Below are 23,018 nucleotides of genomic sequence, written 5' to 3'. Positions count from 1 at the left end.
AATTTACAAACACAAGAGATATACTATCTTAGGAGTGTCTGTGTCACCAGCTGACATCTTTAAATGATGCAGAGGGTGGTATGGTTTATCACCAGCAAGGAAAAAATCAAAACCAGTGACTTTATATATAAAAACAAATGTCAAAGAATAGGCTATGTGCTATCAGGGGACTGGGAACAGGGAGACTCTCCCACTCACAAATACCCCATGTGTTTGCATCCAGGGAAAATATACCTGCAGCTTCTCAACAGCTTTGTGGTGACAGATGAGCACCCTACAGCGCAAAAAGCTGCACATATAGCACTGCAGCAACTGCAGCCACTGACTGTCCAGCAGAACATGGAATGTCTGTGTGGGACAAGAAAAGAGATCAGTAAGAGACAGCAGAAACTAAGGGTGTGGAATATGGTGAACAAAATATATATATATATTCTTAATGTCTCCACTCTTTTGTCTGTTGCACAGGCTACAGCTGTGCAATTTTTATTATCGTTGAGCTTCACAAAGCTGATCACAAATTCTTTACTTAATACTTCTTAATAGTCTTTGATTTGCAGGGCCTGAATGACACATTTTTTTCTGCCCAAAAAACACCATATAGAAACATGAGGGACACTTTATTACTATTTTTAAAAGCACAATTTTCTATTTCCACCCTACATTTATCCTTCACTAAAGTAGTAAATAAAGGCAAGCTTTGTATTCTATTGGAACCTCTTTATGCCGCTTAGGAGTACACAATATCAACGCAGTAGCGTACACTGTACCATCGTGTAAGAAACATTCGTATTGAAGAAGATTCAGCTAAGGATCTGAACTCTCCTTTCACAATTTGGTCTCATTTACCTTTACACTGAAGCACTGTTCGTTCGATTGACGACAAAATTACATCACAGGAATAAAAAAGATTAACTCAAATAACTCCCCACTGTAAGTCTACAGCAGAGGGAAAAAATTAAACCAATTACATGAGCTAGGAATCAAGACATCTGTTCAAGTCCTGCCTTTGCTCTGTGACAAGGAAATTTGCTTCCTTATTCTGTGCCTTTGTTGACATCTGTGGAATGAGAATATTCCTTCTCTCTCAACCTTTGGCTGTCTTATCTATTCAGGGAACAAATTCTCAAGCCAGAATCATTTCTTACAATGCAGCTGTGCAGCACTGAAAATAAGGCAATTATTGTCTTTGTTGTATTGTTGTCGCTGCAGATCAGCATGGTTTGCAGAAAGCACAACCAGGGAAGAACCCTTGCTTAGTTTAATCTAATTAGGAACTCTTTGGCATAAGTGAATAAATGCTTGCTTTGTTTTCACTTGATGCTACCTCGCTGTTTTTACCAAAAGAGACTATAGGGGGGGTCTGTAAGAGGGGAATTGATGAAAATATATGACTACATGCTATGCTGGTACAAGAGTTTTTAGTGCCAGCTCACGGTGAAGGTAGCTGCAAGCTTAAACTACAGTTATAGCAGGGCTGATGTAAATGAAATATTTATACAGCCAGTAAGAATCGGGCACTCTGCTTTATTAACCTTATACAAATTCAGAACTGCCTACAAAATGAATACATACATGGAATTTAAGAAGCATGATGGTCTTGTTTAAACGGGACAGTCCTGCAGAGGTGGAGGTCTTCTCCCAGGTGGAGGTCCCCAGTGCCCGCTGGCTCTGGTGTGCCAGGTCACATTGACAGATAAGCACAGGCAGATTCAAAGCTGAAACAAGTTTGTCTGTTAATAGTGACATGGGTCATGAGGGAAAATAAAAGCCTCAGACCGTAAGTTTTAAACAAATAGGAATCTGCATGAGTTACAAAGAATACAAGTTTGCTCTAACAGGAGCAATGCTAGGTGAATGATCACAGACAAATTCAGCAGCGTAACAACCACAAGTACAATCAGCTCCAGCTTACCTTTCTTACCCAAAGATGGAACTGGTTTAAAACCACAGCATTCCTCGGCTAACCTGTGCTAGAAAGTCCACAAATGGAGACACTGCAGCTCCCCCAGGCAATTTATTCCTGAGCTTCACCATCCTTACACTTAGAAAGTTTTTCCTAATGTCTACACTAATCTCTGCTGCAATTTAAGCTCATTATGCCTCGTCCCAGTCCCAGTGGACATGGAGAACAGTTTATTCCCCTCCACTTTGCAGGTAATCACAGGAGACTCTGAAGACCTATTACATCCCCCATGTTGCTATCATGCGTTAGCACATTCATATGTGCTATTCACGCTATAGGAAAATGTAGGATATAGTCAAAACCGCCACACACAGAGCCTTATAAGACATACTTCACAGCAAGTGCCTTGAGCATATTAGTTATAAGAATATCTGGGCAAGTCCTGTATTTGACTTTTCATTTCTAAAGTCTACATATTTAAGGGTATTACAAAATATCGCTTAAATACTCTTTTGAACAAAGAAGCCTGACACATTTCAGAGCAAATGTCGCCTTGCTGGAGGACTACAAGTTGTATCGGTTGCATATTGACTAAAAATTACTAGTGTTGTGGTTATGATTATACTAAACAACATAAAAGCAGCTAATGGTGTAATCACCAGAACAGATGTCTGCTAGTCAAAAGAAATAGGTTCTGCTCCAGACCACTAATACCAATCACTGATGGTGGACGTGTCATTTAGGCCAACATTTGCAAGAGTGTCCAACAGCAGAAACACCCAGCTTTTGGGCAGCTATCTTAACAGATGCACGAGCTGAATTACTGCTGAACTTTGTGACTATGACTCCAACTACAGAAAATCCTTAGTTTTCATGGCAGTAAAAACCACTGGACACCTATAAAAGTGAGAGACAGTTAAGGAAGACAGAGCTAGCAACACCTACACAGCTTTGGAAAGGTCATTCTCAACAGCATCACTTAAGTCTTTGTGTTTGGGGCTCAGAGCTTCAAGCTCAGAGGAGGGACTGGTTTTGCTTGGGAAAACACCCATCTAAAGGACGCCCTTTTTAAAATATATATTTATTATAATTGCAACAGCAGCAGCACAAAACATCACACCTGAGATGCAGCAGAGCTCCAGACCTGTACGTAGTAACTATACACTGATTATCTTGAAGTACCGGCCAACAGAAAAAAGGACACTTACCAGCAGGCTTTTGTGACATTCAGGGCACAGATGCCACTTGGCTTCTAATACCACAGTGTTATGAGGCTCTTGTGAGAGACAACCCATGGTATTTTTTCCTGGAAGCAGTCAACGGTGATTGATGACTCTATTAGAGTGACAGCTATGACACCATGTTTTCTGTATGGCCCTCAACACCGTCCAAAAAGCAATGACTCAAGGAGCTTTTTTAGGTCTCAATTCCTCTGATCAAGAGTCAGTACATCCTCTTTGTTCAGCTGCTCGTTATATAGGTCAGAAAAGGCTTGTTGCATGATTTCTCCAGCTTATGAACCTCTGCCTTGACCTGCATTTCTAGAACACAGCTAATAAAAGATTAATCTTGCGAAAGAAATATCTGTATTCCAACTGCACATGCTCATACCTAACACAGGGACACAGCTGTAGCTCTGACCAACTAACACGTCTCCTCCGTTACGCCCAGTTGTCTCATTCATTTTCTACAGACTCTTGTTTGTTTCAAGCATTTACATAAAACACCAACACACCACAAGGAATTTTCCTATCGTTGTTAAGCTAAGTACATCAAGTATTAACAGTTGTTTTTCCCCGATACTTACCAATGACAAGTTGCACAGGTGGCATCAGGTCCAGGTTATGTTATGTGTCTACTTTGTTAACCAAATTATTTGGAATTCCCCCAATTCTTTGTTTCCCTGGATGTTGTCTAGCTCTTATTTCACTTTGTTCCCCACAGTTCTACTCCTGTAACTCTCCACTGTATCTTCTCTCCATTTCACATTTCTCCACATCATCACTAACTTTTCATTAGTCCCAACCTATTTCTGCCTTCCCACATTATTTGGACCCATCCTCACTTCAGGTCTCTCTTCTCCACAAGCAAAGGTCATTATTGTGCTTTCAGGTAACAACAATTTATTTCTGGGCTCAATCCTGTATTTTGTAATATTACATACTCTAAGCTGTGAGGAGTTGGAGAAACAATAGATACTTTGTATGTTTGCTCTGCAAATATATATATTTATATCTACACAAATTGTGGTATGAGATCCTGGAACACTTGACAGCATTCTTAACACAAAGTCTACTGTTTCAGCCTACAGTTATCCCCTAAATTGGGGATTTAGCTTATTACTTCTTTGCTACTCATTCTTGCAGAAACCTTTGGATCCCATTGTTAGGCCCCAGACCCTCTGTATCAATGCATTCCTCAAACAAAAAAACATAATAAGAAAAATAAACTTAGCATGCACCCTTAAAAGGGTGTGATCACTTCCTCAGCTGACAAAAAAATTCAACCTTTGCCCAACATCAGTCATGTACCCTCAATACAAAGAAGTCAATTAAAATTGGAAGAAATAGGGTGCTGCATATCTATCAGAAGAGAGGCTGCTACTGTAGCAAAGACATTATTCATATTTAATTCAGGAAGATCTTTGGTTTTTTCAAACCTATCAAAACCAGTTTATATTGTCAAAGAATCCATATCTAGCACATACCAAACTATAACATATTCCACATACAACCCATTTACTATGTCTACCTGGTAACAGCTCCAGGTTGTTAGCTTTCTGCAGAGAGCCCCGCTCCCTCTCCATCACCACCTCCTCTGGAACGATCGGTTACTATTCCTGTTGTCAGCAAGTTTATTTTCTTAAAGGTAATGAAGTACTCCCACTGGCTACACAGGCACTGATAACTCAGAAGAGAAGTTGGAAGTGTGAATCCGATCACCACTCCAAAATGCCTACACCTTAATCACCTTTGATAAGCCTCACAGGAGTTTTGTTCTGTCCCTCCTTACTATTCACTGCAAAGTGAACACTTAAGTATGAAGTACTTCCCCAAACACCTAATACAAGCTACTATTAAGAGTGCAGTCTGTTCTGCAGAGTTAGAGGAGATAGCTTTTACTGGTGGTACTGATCAGAAAGCATTTATCTTTATTTCCGTAAACCAGTCAGGAATCCACACATTGAATTTATTCTTCTAGCAGAGGATGGATTTGCAGGTTTAGTCTCTTGATCAGATCTACCTTCCTGTTTAGAAAAGACCAAACACAGTGTCCAAGTTGTTTTTCTAGTATACTTTCCCGAGAAATTTAATTTGTCCAAGTTGAAGCATCTTCTCACACCCTACTCCAAAATCCTTGAGAAGCTGACACAAAACTTGACTACAGATTACACTTCTTACCAGCTGGCAATAAGGCAAACAAGGCATTCAGAGAAACAGTGTATTTTCATGAGGTTTTATGGCCAGAATGACATTTCCACTCTGGGTAAATTCCTCTTTTCTACCTTTCTACTTGTGTTACTCCATAAACCTTGGGCTACCAGGTCAGATCTGCAGACTTGGAACAGACCACTCAGCTTCTACATTTGCTCCCCTCTACCCGCAGTTCTTCCCAAGCATCATTAACTTTAGGCTTCTATGCAGTATATAAAAAACACACAGAACCAAAGTACTGCATATCCAAGTTCTTTCCTCCAGGAAGAGTTAATGATTCTCCAGTAACGATAAACAAGCCCACCTAATACAACTTTAGGCTTTCACAGCCCTGTGAAAAGATTGCCTGGAGACCCAAGGTCCCCATGAAATGAAGAAATTCCCAGTTCACCTCATTGGAAGAAGATAAAAGGTTGAGAATTTTTCCATTAGGAAAAATCTAGAACTCAAGAATCCTTGCAACTTTGGTGTGGTCTTCATGTTTGTTTCACAAGCAGTAAAGGTTGTTACACGAAGTCTTTGTTTTCCAAAAAACTATGGATATTTATTGAACAGTTAGGAGATCACTGGAATTTTTTCATAATTAGATACTACAAAATGTGGTAAGTTTTTATAAAGGTTGCCTGCAGGACTGAACTAATGTAGCTACAGACAGCAAATAAAACAGTTTCACTACCATTATAAGCAAGTAATGACAGATTAACACATGCTACAATTTACAAACAAATACTTCTTAGTTAAAAACAGCATCAGTACAAAGATTGTTCTTCTCACTTCTATTGTTTTAGTTTAGTCTTGTTAGAAGCAGGTGGGCACCTCTTGTAGAGAAGTAGTATCACCAGAAGTCTAAGTAGACCTGAAATAAATAGACTGTATTTCAGCAAGTGATATTTAGAGTAATAGTAAGCAGGTAAAACATTCAACATTCTATAAAAGCAGAGATGTGTAGAAAGACTGCTTTCACTTCTATCAAGATACTATAGATAGTAATTTAGTGATCAAAAAGCTGATCTTGCCAAGTTTTCTTTGTAAAATACGGCAACATTTTCATGCATTTAATGCATCGTGCAGAAATGCTGATTCAAATTAATAAGCAAAAGAAATCACTATGAAATAACTATTAGTCTTCTGTCTTAAGTAACTTATGTTTAGAATAAACCAGAGATGTAACATTAATAACGTACTGTAACATTAAAATATACACATCATTCTTAGTGCCCCAAGGTTGGCACAAGCAACTTGTACATGTCAGAAAAGCATATAAACCTTGTTAATGTTTTCAGAAATTCATTTAAAGATAGAAACAGGTCCAAAAAGATGCCTGTCTAAATGCATTGCAATTACGTTACAATTATTTTCCAAATACACAGATATGCTCTGTCTTTTCTCAGCTCATTACTGACTCAAACAATTTGCCCTTCTGGGATCAATTGTTTGCTAATAAATAATTGCTTACAGCCCCAAAATGATATTAAGGAGTATTCTTATTAGTTTTCCTTCTACAGCCTAATAAGATTCAAAACTAGCTGATTCCCAAGAGCCTAACCTTAACCTTGCTGTGTTTAACAGCCCAGGAAATGATGAACCATCTGTTTCAGAAAATAATGGAGGGCCGAGAGGAAATATTGTTTAATTGTAGATTAACCTCCTCCTAGGGCAGAATGAAGCATCTACAGAATTAGCAACCATAACTAGCAATGAACAAAAATAACTGAAAGCAGCTCTCACTACTACAAGTAGCAGCAAGTATTCTTTTATCACCTTTTTTTTTTTTAAACCCTCCTAAATTTAATAAGCACAATCTGATTTTAAAAAGAAATTTGAATTATCGGCTTTGGGTCATTTTTTATTACTTGTGGAAGCCCCAGAAATAAACACTGAGTTAGTTCCGGTTTATTTTTCCGTCATTAGCAAAATTAGTGCAAAACAAACATCTCCCAAGTGAGAGATGGTCGATTTATTCTTCTGTAACTTCCACCTCACATCTCCACAGCCATGAAATGGCTGCTCTGAAGCAATACACTTTAAGGGAAGAGAGAAGGCCTTGAGGTTTTAAATTCAAGAACTTTTATCATGTATGTGTCTATTTACGTAGCCATTTAGATACTAAATAATGGAGACGACCAGGTAAAGTGTAAGACAGTTTGAGTGCTAGAAATAAAAAGAAATAGCAGTGACAAACCACATTCAATTTTAAAACGAAACTTGCTCTTGTGATAGCATAATTAGGAGTAGTGCAGTTTTGCACCGTGAGGGCAATTTTCCCATGTAACATTCATGCCAAAGCAGGCTCCACAAAAATCTTTTACCTCCATCAATCACTTTGCCCCATTTTGACAGCAACAGTGATAGAAAAGTGTGTTATCAAAGGGCTGCAGCAAACTCCAATACAAGGGAACTGAAAAAGCTTCTCCTTGATTTTATACAACCTTCCTAGAACAGTATCTAGATTTGCTTCTGACTGTGAGAGCTGGGTGCATGCTCAGTGTGTAAAGATTTCATTAATTCCAGGTTTTAAATCTCCAAACACAGTAACATTTACTCAAATAAATTATTCTTGAATTCTTCCCTTAATTCTTGCAGCAATGAGTTAGCAATAACTCCACAGCTTCATATAATAGCACCTATTCAAAAAGGATAAGAGTTTGACATTCTTCTCCTGCTAAACAACTAGGCACAATTTTATCCATCAGCCGTCTATCAACCTACGGATATTGAAAGCTTGGGCGAACAAGATAAAATCAAAACCAACCCTACTGTCAAGCTGCACTATCTCCTGGCATCAATAATGCTATTCATGAATTTAGGAAAATTAATAAATCTTGGGATGAATGCTCAGAAAGTCTCAAATACAGGTGAAGCGTACTCACTTTGGTTTTGTTTCTGCATCTGTCACTTGGCGAATATAGATACCATCTTCAGGATGTTCAATGTCATCCATTTCATACATATATGAAGAAGCTATTGCAAGGGTAGTTCCATCATTGCTGAACGCAAGTGATGCGATGCTTGTGGGATACCGATGGAACTGACACAGCCGCTTTTTATTAAATGGATCCCAAATATTTACAAATCCATCGGAGCCTCCTGAAATGGAAGTTTGTAAAAACCGTTAATTGTAACTGGGAGAATGGCAAGACTGAAAAGATATAGCAAAAATAAAAGAAGGAAAAGAAAACTACCTGAATTACTTTGTCAGTAAAAACGCCGGGTTATACAGAGTTGCATAATTCAGTAAAGAGCGCAACAAGTACGTCTCAAAATCTCTGCTAAAGCAATTGACTCTCAAAGCATCAAATAATTTAAAAACCCTGCTCATTGCAAGAAATACAATATAAACGTTTAAAAAGGAAGGGTATATAGAAACCTGGAATGGTTTGTGTTGGAAGGGACCTTAAAGCCCATCCAGTTCCAACCCCCTGCCACGGGCAGGGACACCTTCCACTAGAGCAGGTTGCTCCAAGCCCCTGTGTCCAACCTGGCCTTGAACACTGCCAGGGATGGGGCAGCCACAGCTTCTCTGGGCACCCTGTGCCAGCGCCTCAGCACCCTCACAGGGAAGAGCTTCTGCCTCAGAGCTCATCTCAGTCTCCCCTCTGGCAGTTTAAAGCCATTCCCCTTGTCCTGTCACTATTTGCCATTGTAAAATATTCCTCTCCAGGATATTTAATCTCAATCTCCCCTCTGTTCATTATATGAAGTAAAGGCTGGCCTGTTTAAATCAAAAGCAAAGGACCCAATACAAGTGTCACAAAACACTATCTACTTTACCTGTAGCAAACGTGTTGTGGACATTATGGAAAGAAATCGCATTGACTGGATATATCTGCTCGATGTTATTTTCCTTCAGACGGTGACATTTGAATGCATATTTCTTCTTCTGGATTTCTGGACTTGGATCCAAGTATTCCACTGCAACACGACCTTCAATAGAACTTAAAACATAACCCTAAAAACAAATTGGATACACGTTAGAAGTTTACAATCGGAAAAGGGATTGCAATACAATTTATCTTACACCCTCTACATTCAAATACATGAAACACAGTCTTGATTGTGAACAGCCAGAAATTGTTTGTTACCACAGATCAATGGCATCAGCAATAAATCTGCTTTTAAGAGAGAAATAATGCAGGAAAAAAGCAGCTGACATTCTCATTGCATCATAGTTTGAAGCTGACAGTGAGACCTTTTAATTACCCTTCAGGTCCAAACACAAAGTTGATTTGGGGGGAAGAAAATGTTAAAGACTTAACAATCCCTTGTACTGGCCACCTATCCCCCAGGGCTTCACTATCTGAAATATGAGAGATCCTCACGGGACTATTTACTTTCAGAATTACATTACATTTAAATTAGTTCAGAGCTTTATACTAGCAACTAAACACTCAAGTCGAAATAGTATTTTCAGTGAAACTTGATTATAAGTGGTGTTCACTTATCCAGTTAATTACAGTCCTGACTTAAGAGCAACTTGAGATGCTTTTATTATAACTTCTGAGTTAAGCCCATAATAGATCTTTTCAGAAAAAGGATTGTAATGATATCTAGCTATAGCAAGGTTCTTTAAAATCCATAATACGATACAATCTGGACGATCAGCTTGTTTTACTATAACTAGAGCTGAAAAGGGACAAAGTCTTCATGCCAGTTCAAGAACAAGTAACTAGGTCTTACAACTCCTGTACTATCTTTGTGTACACAGAAAATTCCCTTCCAAATTAGTTTGTCGGAAAAAACTAATCTTCTTGCTTCACTTCAGAAATACCACAGATAGACTGTGTTAACCTACACAGTATGATCACCTAAACTGTACAATTCCCCCTAGGTAATGGATCACGGCTTCTTGAGTGCATGACTGACTCAGTTAAAGAAAAAATTCATATAGTTTGAATCCTGCTCCTGCTTACTGAAGAACCTGAGGCTACAACACATAAAGGCTGCTGAGCAAACGTCAATTCCGTCTTCCTCTCTTTTCTACTGCAGCTTTGTGGAGGTTTTGGGCGGGGGGGGGGGGGGAGTAATTACATGTTGGCATTGTGATGCATTAAATAGGTTATTTTAAAAAAGGAGACAAAACTGAGGGGAAAAAAATAAAACATAATATGCTGGTAAGTCAGTGATAAACATTCCTGAACTGTGCTATTACAGTCAACTCTGAACAAGAAGCCTCAACACCATTTGTTTTCCGCTCCTACAAAGACCAGAATTTGTTTCAAAAGAAAGATGTAGAAAAGTTGAAAGACAAACCACTACTTTTCCTAAAAAATATTCAGAAGTATGATCACTGCCATGCTTCCCATACCTGTTTATTGGGAAACGCTCTGATACAGCGGGTCTGGTATTTCAGACTTGATTCTCTTCGCTGCTGAACATAACCCATGTTCCTCAAATCCCACACCAGCACTCTCCGACCTGCAGTGCCCACGATTAGTCTATCTCCAGACACAGAAAGCGTGTAGACCTTTAAAAAAAAAAAAAAAATCACAATATTTAACATTTATTAGGCCTGAATATCCACTGTTCTTTCTACAAAATAAGATGGCAGCAATATGCAATAACAAAACACCTACAATGAAGATAATAGTTCTAGAATTCCCTTTAGCTTTAATCTATAACTCAATTTTGGGATAAACAGTGGTAGTGTGCAGTTGGTTAGTGAGAAGACACTGATGTAGCATTTCAAAAGCTCACCCTTAATTCTGGACCCTAGCACATAGCTGAGAGATCAAGCCCAACGCAGTCCCAATAATGATATATATAATGATAATACATATAGCAATAGGCATATGCACTTGTGTAATTCTAAATTCCAAGCACATTTGTTCAGTTCCCAGTCTCCAGATCTCAATAATATCTAAATCATCTTCCACACATGAGATTTCTTTTCCTTTTGCTGGTATTACCCATGTTCTAAACACTACATGTGTATAGAAATATTTTTGTTTAAATCAAAATGGGCATCAGTAGCATTCAAGTTTTCCTCAAAAATTATTTCAACTCTTAAATTTATTGGATATTTCAAGGAAATCAGATGAAATAATAGGGAAGTGCATGGATATTGGAACTCGTCTTTGTTTAGTATGCTCAGTTTGCATTCCCTACCATCAGTGCATGATCCTGCAGTTTTCCTACAATACCACATCACACATTTTCTTCTCTGAATTATGTGTCTTTTTTAAACAGAATACTTCAAGTTGAGCTTCACGTTAATAAAGGGAAATAAATTGCCAAGAAATCATTAAAGAAAACCCAGTGCTTTGTATACTTTGATAAAAGTAAGTGAAGTTGAAAGCAGCAATATGCTTTACATCATTAAAAGAGATCACAGCTCAGTATTTCAACTCCACTCTAAAAATTGGCTCAGAGGTTCTCATTTTCATTTGTCTAATTTCTCATTTTCATTTGTCTAATTTCTCATTCAAATATTCAGCATATAGATTGTTCTGTTTCCAAATATTACCTGGGATGCTCTTAATCTGGAAATACATTAAAAAAGGGAAAAAGAAAAAAGGTTCAGTCAAAACCTCTGTGCTATCAAATGAATTACGAGTTATTGATACACAAACAAGACAGAATCCAGCTGCCTTTAGCTGTCCTTGCACTGAGCTGCTAACAAGAGCAAACTGTAAAAATGAGCTTTGAAAAAGTGAGCTAATGCAGCTCAATACATAGGAAACAAATCCTGGATATACCTCTGAATCAAAAGTGTAAGAGATCTGGTATCCTGCCAAAAGGATTCAATTTACTTTTGGCATGTGCTCATACAATTTCACTCAAGCACCTAGTTTCACTTTCTGGTTCTCTGACAAAGCCCATTAAAGCTGTTTGGTTCAGGTAAGACTGCACTGAAATATCAGACCAAACAACTTTTCATTTGTTATAAACATTTCTGGAGAGATTATGTTTTCTTTTCAAGAAGTTAATTTCTAATAAAAACTAAGCAGACAGGTGTATATGCTTGTGGGTATATGTATATATAGAGACAGAAAAAAACCTTCCTTTAACCAGTCCACACTCACTCAGCATGCATTCTTGCTCTAAAATATGAGTACTGAACTCTCATCTTCAGATTGAGATCTTAAGATGGGAAATGTCTTAAATGTTCACACAAGAGTTGACTAAGACTTCTGAGGATCCCAATTGCCATGAAAAGGGCATGAAAACTTTGATGCAACAGTAGTTACACACTTTAACAAGACAGTTTTTCAAATCTCCCCTCGTTATTGATGTAAAAATTGATCACAAAATATTAACAAACATTATATAAAATGTGTTTGCATACATGTATGGCAACAAAGGCATAAAGAACATTAAATATCTTAAGTCTCCTTTACAAACTGATGTCACACCTGTACAGTAAGTATTCTTTCTCCACACACACAAGCATAAATCAAATGAAACCATTGTCATGCAGCTGGGTAGGTGTACACATTTATCAAAGGCAGTATTAAAACAATGACATAATGAACCTGGCTGAACCAATAAGCAGCTTGATTCACAGGGGCTGTCCATTATATGATATTCTGTCAGCAATTTATCACAGTTCTTTACATGCTACATCCACCTATAAATCAAAACCTAGAAATAATGCAATTACTTTCTTCTGAACAAAGGTCTTGCCAGAAGTAGATTCAGCTACGTTGTAACAAAAGTGAGAGCTATTTAGATGCAATAGGCAACGTAATGATGGCTCGTAATTATGACTTGACAAGATGATGTGACAGAGCTAAATGAGATTTATAAAAGGTATAGGCACAAAATCCTATGTAAAATCATCCAGCAGCCCAGCCTGTGTTTAGGAGCCTATGAAAAGAACAGAAATTACTGTTCTGTAATTCTTTCAGTGACACCACTGTAAGCAGTATAAAGATTAACACGCCATGTAACCACCAGAAAAAACTTAAGGCACTACATTTTACCTTATTTCTCTTGATCTCCTATTAGCATAGAGGATTTAAGTATTAGGAAGATGTCTGAATTTATAGACATTAGTACAATGACAGGTGAATTACAATAAAAGCAATTTTGTTCAGTCTTTTAATACAAGTGAAAAAAAACCCCACCCAAAATATTATTTCAGGCAACATAAAAAGCCTCCTACTGAATCTCTACACACGTCGAAGCAAGCAGACCTTGTAACTGCCAGGATCTGATATATCAAAGTCTCAACATTTAAGGAAATCAATGGTGCATATTGCAATTAAGCCAAATATTATTAATATCAATGCCACATGCTGGCTTTGTTCAGTTTTCCTTCCTCTAGTTTGTTTTAAATCATAAGAACTTGGTCTACCACAAGCACTAAGAATTAAGTTATATTCTGCTATTGATGAAAGCTCAAAGCCTCAACTTAAAAATCACAATATATTCTGACTATCAATATTTTAAAATGCAATGTTTTCACAGCTTAAAAAGCATTAAACCTCTCTTTCAATTTCAATTCAGTTTCTGACAGTGTCCTGTATGGTGACGTTGAACCAGTCACTGGATGTATTATTTAATACAGTATCCAGCACATACCTTTTCAGGTTGAGAGAAGGTTCCTGCGTTACAAGGAGTTCTGGGATCCCACAGTTTAACGGTTTGATCCCAGCTTCCAGTCACCATGACATTCACTTCTGGGCAATACTCAACACACCTGATTGGAGCATCATGGGCACCAACAAGGTTTTCTGTAAGAAAATACAATACATTTTAACTTTACTGGCTCTACATAGAGTAAAAATGTGTTGAATAAAAGGAGGACACACCACAGCAGTGCAAACAAACTATTTTCTGACATTCCCATGGGTGTACTGATATGCCAGATGTCCCTTTAAGGATAGTTCAGTCTTCAGAAGCAAAACTTCTGCAAAGATGAGGATTATTAAATTGAAACTTGTCTCCTGAGATTATGAAAGGAAGTTAAGAATTTTAGGCAGCTACAAAAAGATCTTCAGAAGCATAAAGAAATGTTCAGTATCAAATTGTATCACCACCTTCGACACAGACACTAACACAGAAAGCAACTTAAGCCTGGATGTATTACCATTATGACAAAAGGAATCAATATTACATATTAATATTAACGCTTCCACAAAGTCACCTATAGCAGAATTATTTGACCTTTTCATAACATTACTGTGTGCACAAGCTTGTTGAGCCCTGGCTATTGGCTGGTTCTAGTGACCACTTTTGTCTCAGGCTGAGATTCATTTTTCTCTTTAACACACACAGAAACACACAAAACAAACCAGCTCCATATTTTGCACCAATGAGGCACTGGAACTGTTACTTTTGAGCAATGCTTTGTTAGGAAAAAAAACTGTAGTGTAAGGCCATGATGTTTGACAAAGCAAAAGCTTTATATACATTCTGCCATACACGTGAAAGACCATTCTTAAATACATCTAAACCACAAACCTTTGAAAAATAACATGCTCAGTTTTAAGCTTAGCTAATTCCCACTAATTGAGACACAGTAGCCTAAGGCAGAGCAGGATGATCATCAGAAATCCAATTCAAGGCATCCTACAACAGGCATCTATCAAACTTTTGGGCAAACTGCCAAATGCTTTCATGCTTTTAGGTGGTACTTATTATGGCCACCAGTTACTCTGCTAGATAAAGGCACATGTGATGTGAACCTCAAACAGTCAGCATGACGAGTATATAGCTATTTCCTTCCCTTCCATTTTCACCTTCAAATAAGTAAATAAAGAAATACACATGTAAAATACATCAATGAATGTTCATCACGGTAAAAGTTTAAACTCTCAGTTGGGCAGCAACAGATTCAGCCCTTTTGTTAAAGGTGTTATAGCAGAGTCTTCAGTTACTGCTTTGTTCTGTGTCTCAGCAATCCGAAAGGGCTGCACAGCAAAGTAGGCTGCTGAGCAATGACACCGACAACTTAAATCCAGATCTAAACATCTACTACTTAAAATAAATATCCCTCCTCTAAAAACTGGAAATATTCTGTTTGTGTGAGTAAACAAATTTGAAGCTAAGGCCAGTTGTTAAGACCACTCAGAGAATTCGATCTGCTTACCTTGGTCCGTGTTTAAATCGTGCATTTTCAGTTGCTGATCTAACCCTCCACTCCAAGCATGAGTAGGATCCTATAAAGCAAAAAAACACGCTCACCTTTTGACATGCATTAAGTTTCTCTGGCTGTGAGACATTTAATCTTCCAGACTCATAACACAGGACTTGTTTTCAGAAGTTTGGGGAAGATGGGAATTCAGACACAAGGTTAAAATCTGGCCCAGATCTAAACAGGCAGATGACAGAAGCTTTCCAAAATGTTTAAGGAAAGCACTTTGAGCTATAGGGTTTTATTATTTAAAATAATACAAACAGAAAAAGCAGTTAGAGGCTACACCAAATCATTTCCAATTCTGAAACAGCAAAGCACATAATACTTCTCTCTATATGACTGCCAGCCTAAGCCAGTTCCATCTGACTGAAGCATAACCCTTCTAAAACTAATCTAGAAGCCAGATACCATTTGAGAACCTGTGTGCTGACCCACAGCACGATACTAACTATGTGACAAAATGTCCACAAGACCCTGACATTTAAATGGATCCTTAAAACATGTAGTAACACAGCAAGTTACTGAAGGAGATGTCAGAATACAATGAAAAAAAAAAAAAAGCTAGTGGAAACCTTCTAGTTCTTATGTGACACCAAAAAGGCAAAACAAAAAGTGGCACTAATAAAATTAAAGCATTCTGAAGCATATTTCAAATCCAGTGCATTAAAACTACAGCAATCAAGTATCTGGTATTTGGGAACACGATGTTCCCAAAACAACCAGTATGAGAAGGTTAAAAAGAAAAGACTAATGGGCTATGGGCATTTACTCTGAATAATGATTTCTGGCTATACATCACCAGTACAACTCTTTGTAAGGAGCATGCACACAATTCACCACAGCACTGCAGAAACAGCACAAAGCAGCTCAAAGTACTTTTGCCTACGACTTCTACCAGAAGCAAATTACTTGTGTGCCTGCACCCTCCACAGGAAATACCTGTATTCAGGACTGGAACAAAATTCATTAAAAGAAGAATAATTGGCAGAAGGTTTCTTTAAATAAAGAAATAAAAGTAGATTTTAGGTAGTATTTCACTATCCCTTTAATTTCAGGCACTGACAATTTCTCATGTACCTTGGCCACTACAGGTCTATAAAATAATAGTAGATAAAAATCCACCTCACACACTTACATAAAAAGCACAGTCAAGGACAGCTCCTGAATGCTGATATTTGAGTCTCATGGTATTGGCAGGAACATCATAGAGCCGCACAGTTGTGTCCCAGGATGAAACAAGCAGGAACTGTGATGTGTTTGGACTAAACTTCACTGATGAAATACCATCATCTGGAGTTTGATTTAGTTTGAATTCGTTTGATCCCGTCATCTGAAGACAATAATGAACAGATACAGTTTTAGTAACAACAAGAAAAAAACCTGGCAAGTTAGCTTCCTAACTGAGCCATCTTAAAGAGAACTGAGAGCTGAAAAGTTTACTAGCTTTTACACAGAAAAGTTCACAACACCCAGATTTCTGACACACACTAAAATTCAAGATGCTCCCCCCTGTCCAAAACCTCAATAAATTCCTCCCCCATAGAGTTTTCAAATTTAAATATCAAATATAACATGGAACAATAGTACACTTTTTGTACTGTTATCTTTAAGCTTAGATATTGTTACATACAAATGTATTTTTCCCCACTCTACTATGTGTGTGGCTGTATTTTTAAAAGTAAGTGTTTATAAATTACTGTAAGCATCGGGAAGTTAAAAACAAACACCCGCAGGCAGAAAGGAATGAATCTGCTTTGAAAACAAAGTGTTGATTTGTTCCTGATCTGCTGTAACTGTCACACTTGCAAGAATTGGAATTGGATCATCTTCTAAACAGTTTTGGGCTCTCTGCAACTTCTCAATCCTCTGGCTGCCATAAGTGTTATAAAATATTTCCAATGAAACTGCTTTAAAATGGGGTTTTTCTTCCCCTCTTAGAGTCTAAAGAAGACAGCTAAGAAAGGAAAGAGATGCTTTGTGGGCTACTGGAACATAGAGCAAACGTAGATGTGATGTGACTAGAAAAAAGAATCAACAGTTCAATGCCACCTCAATGACTGCAGGACTCACTTCACAGGACTGCTTAAGCTATATGCACAAACATCCAAAGGAGAGCAGACGCTAAAACCAACAAATTTCAGCTGGGAAAACAGCACGAACCTCACAAACACTCTGAAAGAAGGAGCTGTACATTACATAGACGCCACCAAAAGCACCAAAACTTTTCTTTAAGGCTTCATAAAGTCTTAAGAGCACATTTCCCTGTAGCTAAAACGGTAAGAGAAGTAAATCAGCTCGGATTTTCTGTAACACTATCACTCCTGAATCTGTACATACAACTGCAGAGGCAAGGTTAGACCTCTGAGAATAAGCCAAGAGAGAAGAGATGAACTAGGAGAAAGTTCAAGCTGAGTGCACAGTTATTCTAGTTCAGCACTTGCCAGTAACTAGACAATCATCAAGTTGTATAATAACATGAGCACTACACATTCTTACACCAGAAAAAATCCCTAAGTGGGAACTTTAGGAGGTGTTTTCTCAGATATCCTTCAAAGAAACGAAAACACTGTGTAAACACAAAGTGGTTTTTTCTGCTATTTAAATGCAAACTCTTAAGACTAGGAAATAAAATTATCTTTTTTAACCCCTTTTCAGCTCTGCTTTAGGATACTTGGGCAAAAAACACAGGCTTGAGAATTTGCCACAGACTTTTATACGAATACTACAGAGAATTCAGCAGCACCTTCATCAACGGAGAAGTGTATGTTAGTATTTCATATGGATGTACAATGCCACGAACTCTAAAGGAATTCAGAACAACTAAAAGGCATGCTGACCGCCTTGTCTCCTTGTGGCAGAAAGCTCAAACGACAAACAGGAGTACAAGAGTTACTGACCAGCCCAAAAGCAATCAACAAACAGCACTCCAGGAAGCAAAGTTACTTATGTCACAAACCTGCAAAAATCTAGTAGAAAGGTATTTGCAATCCGGAAAAAAATATAAATATCAGGATTTGAGTGTATCCTACCTTTTACACATGTTACCACCAAAAAAGAGAAAAAATTAAGACAAAGAAATCCGCATGGTTTCACAAATGCAACCGCCTCACAACCGGGACTGCCAAACACCAGGAACCGTCAGGCCCACCTCAAACAACAAAGTCCTGCTAAAACGTTCAAGCACCACAAGAGATAACTCACAAAAAACACGTTACACGGAAGGAACTGCGAAAACTGCGATGCTGACTTAACTACAGGGTGCGCTTTTGCACTTCCATCATTCCCAAAAGCTCCTTTTTTACTAACAGAGAAGAAATCGGACTTTTGTAGCTCAGCATACACTCCCCCCCATTCAGCTCTCGAACAAAGCAGGCCGCCTTGTTGAAAGACTCAGGGCGACCAGCTTGTACGTTGACTAAGAAGACCTAAAAGTACCGTTTTCATATTGCACGGGTTCCTCTCGCCGCTCCTCGCACCGCCAAGGAAAAGCTTTCCCGCTGCAGCCGCCGCAGATCGCGGAAGCGCGGAGGAGCCGGAGGCAGCGCCGCTCTCGCAGTCCGGTCCCGGAGAAGCCCGTCGGGATGCGGGAGATGCTGCTGGCTGCGGCGAGAGGGAAAAGAGTCAGAGGAGAGCCCGAGAACCGAGGGAGGGCCGAGGGCAGCGGCGGGGAGGGACATGAAGCCGGGGCGGGAGAGGCCGCAGCACCCGCGGCGGCTGAGGGGAGGCGGCAGCCGTCCCCAGGCCGAGCCGCCCGCTCCGCCTAAGCGCTATCCCCCGGACGGAAGCTTCCGCTCCCCTCCCACCGCGGTCAGAGGGTGAGGGTGAGGGTGAGGGTGAGGGTGAGGGTGAGGGTGAGGGTGAGGGTGAGGGTGAGGGTGAGGGTGAGGGTGAGGGTGAGGGGCCGGGGCCGGGGCCGGGGCCGGGGCCGGGGCCGGGGCCGGGGCCCGCGGCCTCACCTCAGCGTTCCTCCCGGGCCGCGCACCTCCGGCCTGCCCACAACCGCCACCGCTGCCCACTGCGCACGCGCGCTCCTTCCCGCCTTCGCGATTGGCTGGTTTGAAAGGGAGGAACGATACGTCCCGGCGTGCCCCGCGCGCGCCGCAGCTCCCGGCGTAGCGCCGCGGGGCATGCTGGGAGTTGTAGTCCGGAGGTACCGGCAAAGCGGGAGGGTGCCTCCCCTCTTGCTCCCGTTATCACCAGCGGCTGATAATGGGGGTCCGGGGAGGAGTTGTCGTTGTGGACCCCCCGGGGCAGCCACACGGGGGGTACCGGTAGCTACCGGAGGGTTTTCGATCGCGTTAACGAGCAAACCCGAAATATGAATTATTCCCCCTAAAACTGGGTCCGAAAGGCGGAGCGACGGCACGGGAGCCGACGGTCACCCCCTTGTCTGCGGTAATGCGGCTGAGCTCACCCCGGCCTGCCGCTACCGCCGGGCAAGGACAGCACCGGGCTGCAAACCGGGGTGAAACACCGGCTGGGAGGCGCCGGGGGAGCCTCCTCCTTCCCGCGCACTGATTTATCCCTTTGGGACTTCTATTTCTCCTATATTTCCCGCTGCCCCGTGAGGCAGCCCCGTTACTGTTGGTAGAGACATCCCCGCGCTCGGTACCGGCTGCACCGCGGTGGCCGCGGTTTGAATCCCGCTTCTTGTGGGATTTACTTTTTATTCCACGAACGACGGACTCTGTTCTCCGCGGGGGTGCACCCGTGGGTGCCCCGGGGCCGGCAGGGAGCGGAGCCGGTGAGCACCGGGGTCAGTCACCGGGAGCTCCGAGCCCGCAGCCTCCCACCACGGCTTGTAGTCAAATACTCCTCAAACCGGATAAAAACGGCCCCCATAAACGAAACCGTTTGAGAAAGGCCCTTATCCTTCCAGCCAAACGCGGGGCACCGAGCCCTGCCGGCCCCGGAATGGGTACGGGCGGGCCCGGCTAGGATTCCCTGCAGGGAACGGGATAACGAGCAGGAGGCAGGAAAAACCAAACAAACCATGGGCGTTGCACGTCGGTTTCGCTCTTCCGCGCATCCCCTTCCCGCAGCAACGGCTGTCGCCGTGCCCGGCCGGGCTGCGGGGGACCCCCCGGTCCCGGTGCTCCCCTCCCTCCGTGCCCGGCGGGAGCGTGCGATCGCGCTGGCGAATTTATGAACGAGACTTAAAACGGTTTATTTTTTTCTTTTTTGTTTCTTTCTTTAAAAATATTTACAGATCTGAAATAATGCTTTTTTAATTAATTTTTGTTCTTTTTCAAGTGGCAGGATCGCGGGAGGACGACGGGGATGCCCCCGGTGACCCGGGCTCTCCGTTTGCCCCGTCCCTCCCATCAGTTTCGTTCCTCTGTCCCCGCTGCGGAGGTAAACCGAGACCCCGCACGGAAGCCTCCGCGGCGGCCCCGGTCTCGGCCCCAGTCCCGGTCCCGGCCCCGACGGGGCGGCCGCTTGAAGGGGAGTGCGATGGGTCAGTAGTCGATCTTGTTGTAGAGGTTGTAGAGCGGTAAGGCCGAGAGGTTGCTGCCGGGGTAGTAGAGAGGCGCGGGGAAGGCGATGGACCGGGGAACCGGCACTCGGAGGAGGGAATTGTCCCTGAACACCAGCGGCATCCCCACCAGAGTCTGGGCCGAGGCATGGGCCATGTTGGCCGCCTCCAGCTCTGCTGAGAGCTGCCGTTTCCACTTGTTCCTGCGGTTCTGGAACCAGGTCTTCACCTGGGTCTCGGTGAGCTGCAGGCTAGAGGCCAGGCAGGCCCGCTCCGAGCTGCTCAGGTAGCGCTTCATGTCGAAGGTGGACTCCAGCTGATAGACCTGGCTGCGGCTGAACACCGTGCGCGTCTTCTTCTTGGCAGCACCGGCCTGCCGGTCCCCGCCGTCGCGCTGCCGGTCCCCGCAGGAAGGCGAGGCGGGTCCCAGTGGCTTCTCCTTCTCCTCCTTACAGTCCTGCTGGGGGGGCGAGAGGAAGGGCCCCCGCTCCCCGCTGCCCGCCGCCACCACTCCGCTCCCTTTGGCGCTGCCTGCAATAGAGCGACAGCACGGGGGTCGCACCGGTACCGGCACCAGCACCCCCGACGGCCAAGCCCCCCCGTTCCAGCTGGGGGAAAGGCCGAGGTCAGGCACCCGCTGCTTCCGTTACCGGGGGAAGCCACCACCGACGCCGGGGGAAGCCACCCCCATCCCACCATCGGATGGACGCATGGAGAGACGGACAGCTGGGTGTGCCTGCCACTGCGAAGGCAGCCGAGGACTTGGCTGGGGATGCTTTAGAATCATAGACTCATAGACTGGTTTGGGTTGAAGGGACCTTAAAGCTCATCCAGTTCCAAACCCCTGCCACGGGCACGGACACCTTCCACTAGAGCAGGTTGCTCCAAGCCCTTGGGTCCAACCTGGCCTTGGACACTGCCAGGGATGGGGCAGCCACAGCTTCTCTGGGCACCCTGTGCCAGCGCCTCAGCACCGGAACAGGTTGGTGATACCAACCCGACAGGGACTGGCCGATTTTATTTTATAGCCTTGCATTTCACAGACCGTTTATTCAGAATTAATGCTAAAAATAAAACCGAACATCTTTCTTCCGCTCTGAATATAAGCGAAATTCAAGAAAACCGGAGCTATCAGTCCCACCGCGCCCCTTCGAGGGAACCAACCCCGCGTGGGGTGGGAAGGGAAAAAGACAACTCCAAAAAGCCAGACTGTTTTTGACGGAGTTTCTTCCTCCTGCTTCAGCATCAGACTGCGCAAATACGCTCAGATCCGAAAGCAAGGAGGGTGCCACATGTCACCCCTCGCTCCCTGGCGGGTGCAAAGCCCTCCGCGGCCCTTCCCGGCGGGCCCCACCCGTCCCGTCCATCCCGTTCCGGTACTCACCGAGACAGGTGAAGCTGAGGGGCTGGTGCTTGTGGCACGGCTCGGCGGGGCCCTGAGCCTCGGGGCAGAAGCAGCCGCGGTGTTTCCAGCTCTCCTCCGGCTCCTCGTCCTCCGAGGAGATGGAAAGGGTCCGGCCGCGGGCGGGCCAGGCGGTCGCCCCCCCGCCGCCCTCCCGGGGGGGCCCGGTGCTGCCGCTGCCCAGGATGGACTGGATGGTGAAACTGGAGATGGGAGCAGCCGTCTGACAGCACTTGCTCGGGTCTTCTTTGCTGCTCATCCTGGGTTCATAAGAAAGCAGAGGAGGGAAGTTCTCGCTTTAGATGGGCTCGGGGGGCCGGGGTGTGCGGGGCGGGGGGAGCCCGCGGTGAGCCGGCGGGGGGTTTGTTTTGGGGGGTGCTTTCGGCGTGCCGGTGCCGGCTCTCCCCGTGCCTGCCCAGCCGGAGTGCATGCTCCTTCCCCCGCGTCCCTATTGATCTGCGGGCGGCGGGCGGCGGGGCTTCATTTGCATGGAGGTGGCCTCCGCCGCGCCAATCACGGCGGCGGTGGACACGGAAAGTTTGGAAACCCGGGGGGTCCGGAATTGGGGGGGTAGAGAAGGAGAAGCCACGGTCGGCAGGCGCCGGGGGGAACCCCCGCTGGGTCCGCTCCGGCGTCCCCGGGGCGCCGGGGGGATGCTCTGACCCCGCGGCCCCGGGGAGGAGGGATGCTGATCCCGCTCTGCCTCCTCGTCCTGCACCGCG

General features: G+C 43.0%; 2 protein-coding genes across 4 annotated transcripts; both read right to left on the bottom strand.

The window, feature by feature from the left end:
• Nucleotides 1-5,854: 5,854 nt before the first annotated feature.
• BUB3 (BUB3 mitotic checkpoint protein) lies at nucleotides 5,855-19,460 on the bottom strand. Of its 3 annotated transcripts, none has more exons than XM_030487552.1 (9): nucleotides 19,375-19,460; nucleotides 18,854-19,018; nucleotides 16,554-16,748; nucleotides 15,371-15,440; nucleotides 13,861-14,012; nucleotides 10,643-10,801; nucleotides 9,109-9,286; nucleotides 8,208-8,424; nucleotides 5,855-6,193 (listed from the first exon to the last, which is right to left on the bottom strand). In XM_030487552.1, exons 2-9 carry the CDS (start codon nucleotides 18,860-18,862, stop codon nucleotides 6,184-6,186), a joined length of 990 nt encoding a protein of 329 aa, XP_030343412.1. In that variant the 5' UTR covers nucleotides 18,863-19,018; nucleotides 19,375-19,460; the 3' UTR covers nucleotides 5,855-6,183. The 3 variants fall into 3 exon arrangements, with proteins under 3 accessions (XP_030343412.1, XP_030343413.1, XP_030343411.1); XM_030487553.1 differs by having other exon boundaries at nucleotides 18,854-19,011; nucleotides 19,375-19,449; XM_030487551.1 differs by having other exon boundaries at nucleotides 5,855-6,209; nucleotides 8,209-8,424; nucleotides 18,854-19,011; nucleotides 19,375-19,449.
• Nucleotides 19,461-20,645: 1,185 nt separating this feature from the next.
• Nucleotides 20,646-22,555, bottom strand: HMX2 (H6 family homeobox 2). The gene is made up of 2 exons (XM_030487867.1): nucleotides 22,279-22,555; nucleotides 20,646-21,425 (listed from the first exon to the last, which is right to left on the bottom strand). Exons 1-2 carry the CDS (start codon nucleotides 22,553-22,555, stop codon nucleotides 20,878-20,880), a joined length of 825 nt encoding a protein of 274 aa, XP_030343727.1. The 3' UTR covers nucleotides 20,646-20,877.
• Between the last annotated feature and the right edge of the window lie 463 nt (nucleotides 22,556-23,018).

The sequence above is a fragment of the Strigops habroptila genome, chromosome 5 (assembly GCF_004027225.2).
Source record: "Strigops habroptila isolate Jane chromosome 5, bStrHab1.2.pri, whole genome shotgun sequence".
NCBI classification, from domain to species: Eukaryota; Metazoa; Chordata; class Aves; order Psittaciformes; family Psittacidae; genus Strigops; species Strigops habroptila.
The sequence above is the reverse complement of the archived record's forward strand: the minus strand, read 5'-3'. Positions and strand labels throughout refer to the sequence as shown.

Excerpts from the sequence above, each read along its gene's own strand:
- BUB3 (XM_030487551.1), bottom strand. Across the intron at positions 14,013-15,370 it reads CGATTTAAACACGGACCAAG|AAAACCTTGTTGGTGCCCAT; the intron begins GTAAGCAGATCG and ends ATTTTCTTACAG. Across the intron at positions 10,802-13,860 it reads CCTTCTCTCAACCTGAAAAG|GTCTACACGCTTTCTGTGTC; the intron begins GTATGTGCTGGA and ends TTTTTTTTAAAG.
- HMX2 (XM_030487867.1), bottom strand. The coding sequence starts at position 22,555 with ATGAGCAGCAAAGAAGACCCGAGCAAGTGCTGTCAGACGGCTGCTCCC. Across the intron at positions 21,426-22,278 it reads CCTCAGCTTCACCTGTCTCG|GCAGCGCCAAAGGGAGCGGA; the intron begins GTGAGTACCGGA and ends GCTCTATTGCAG.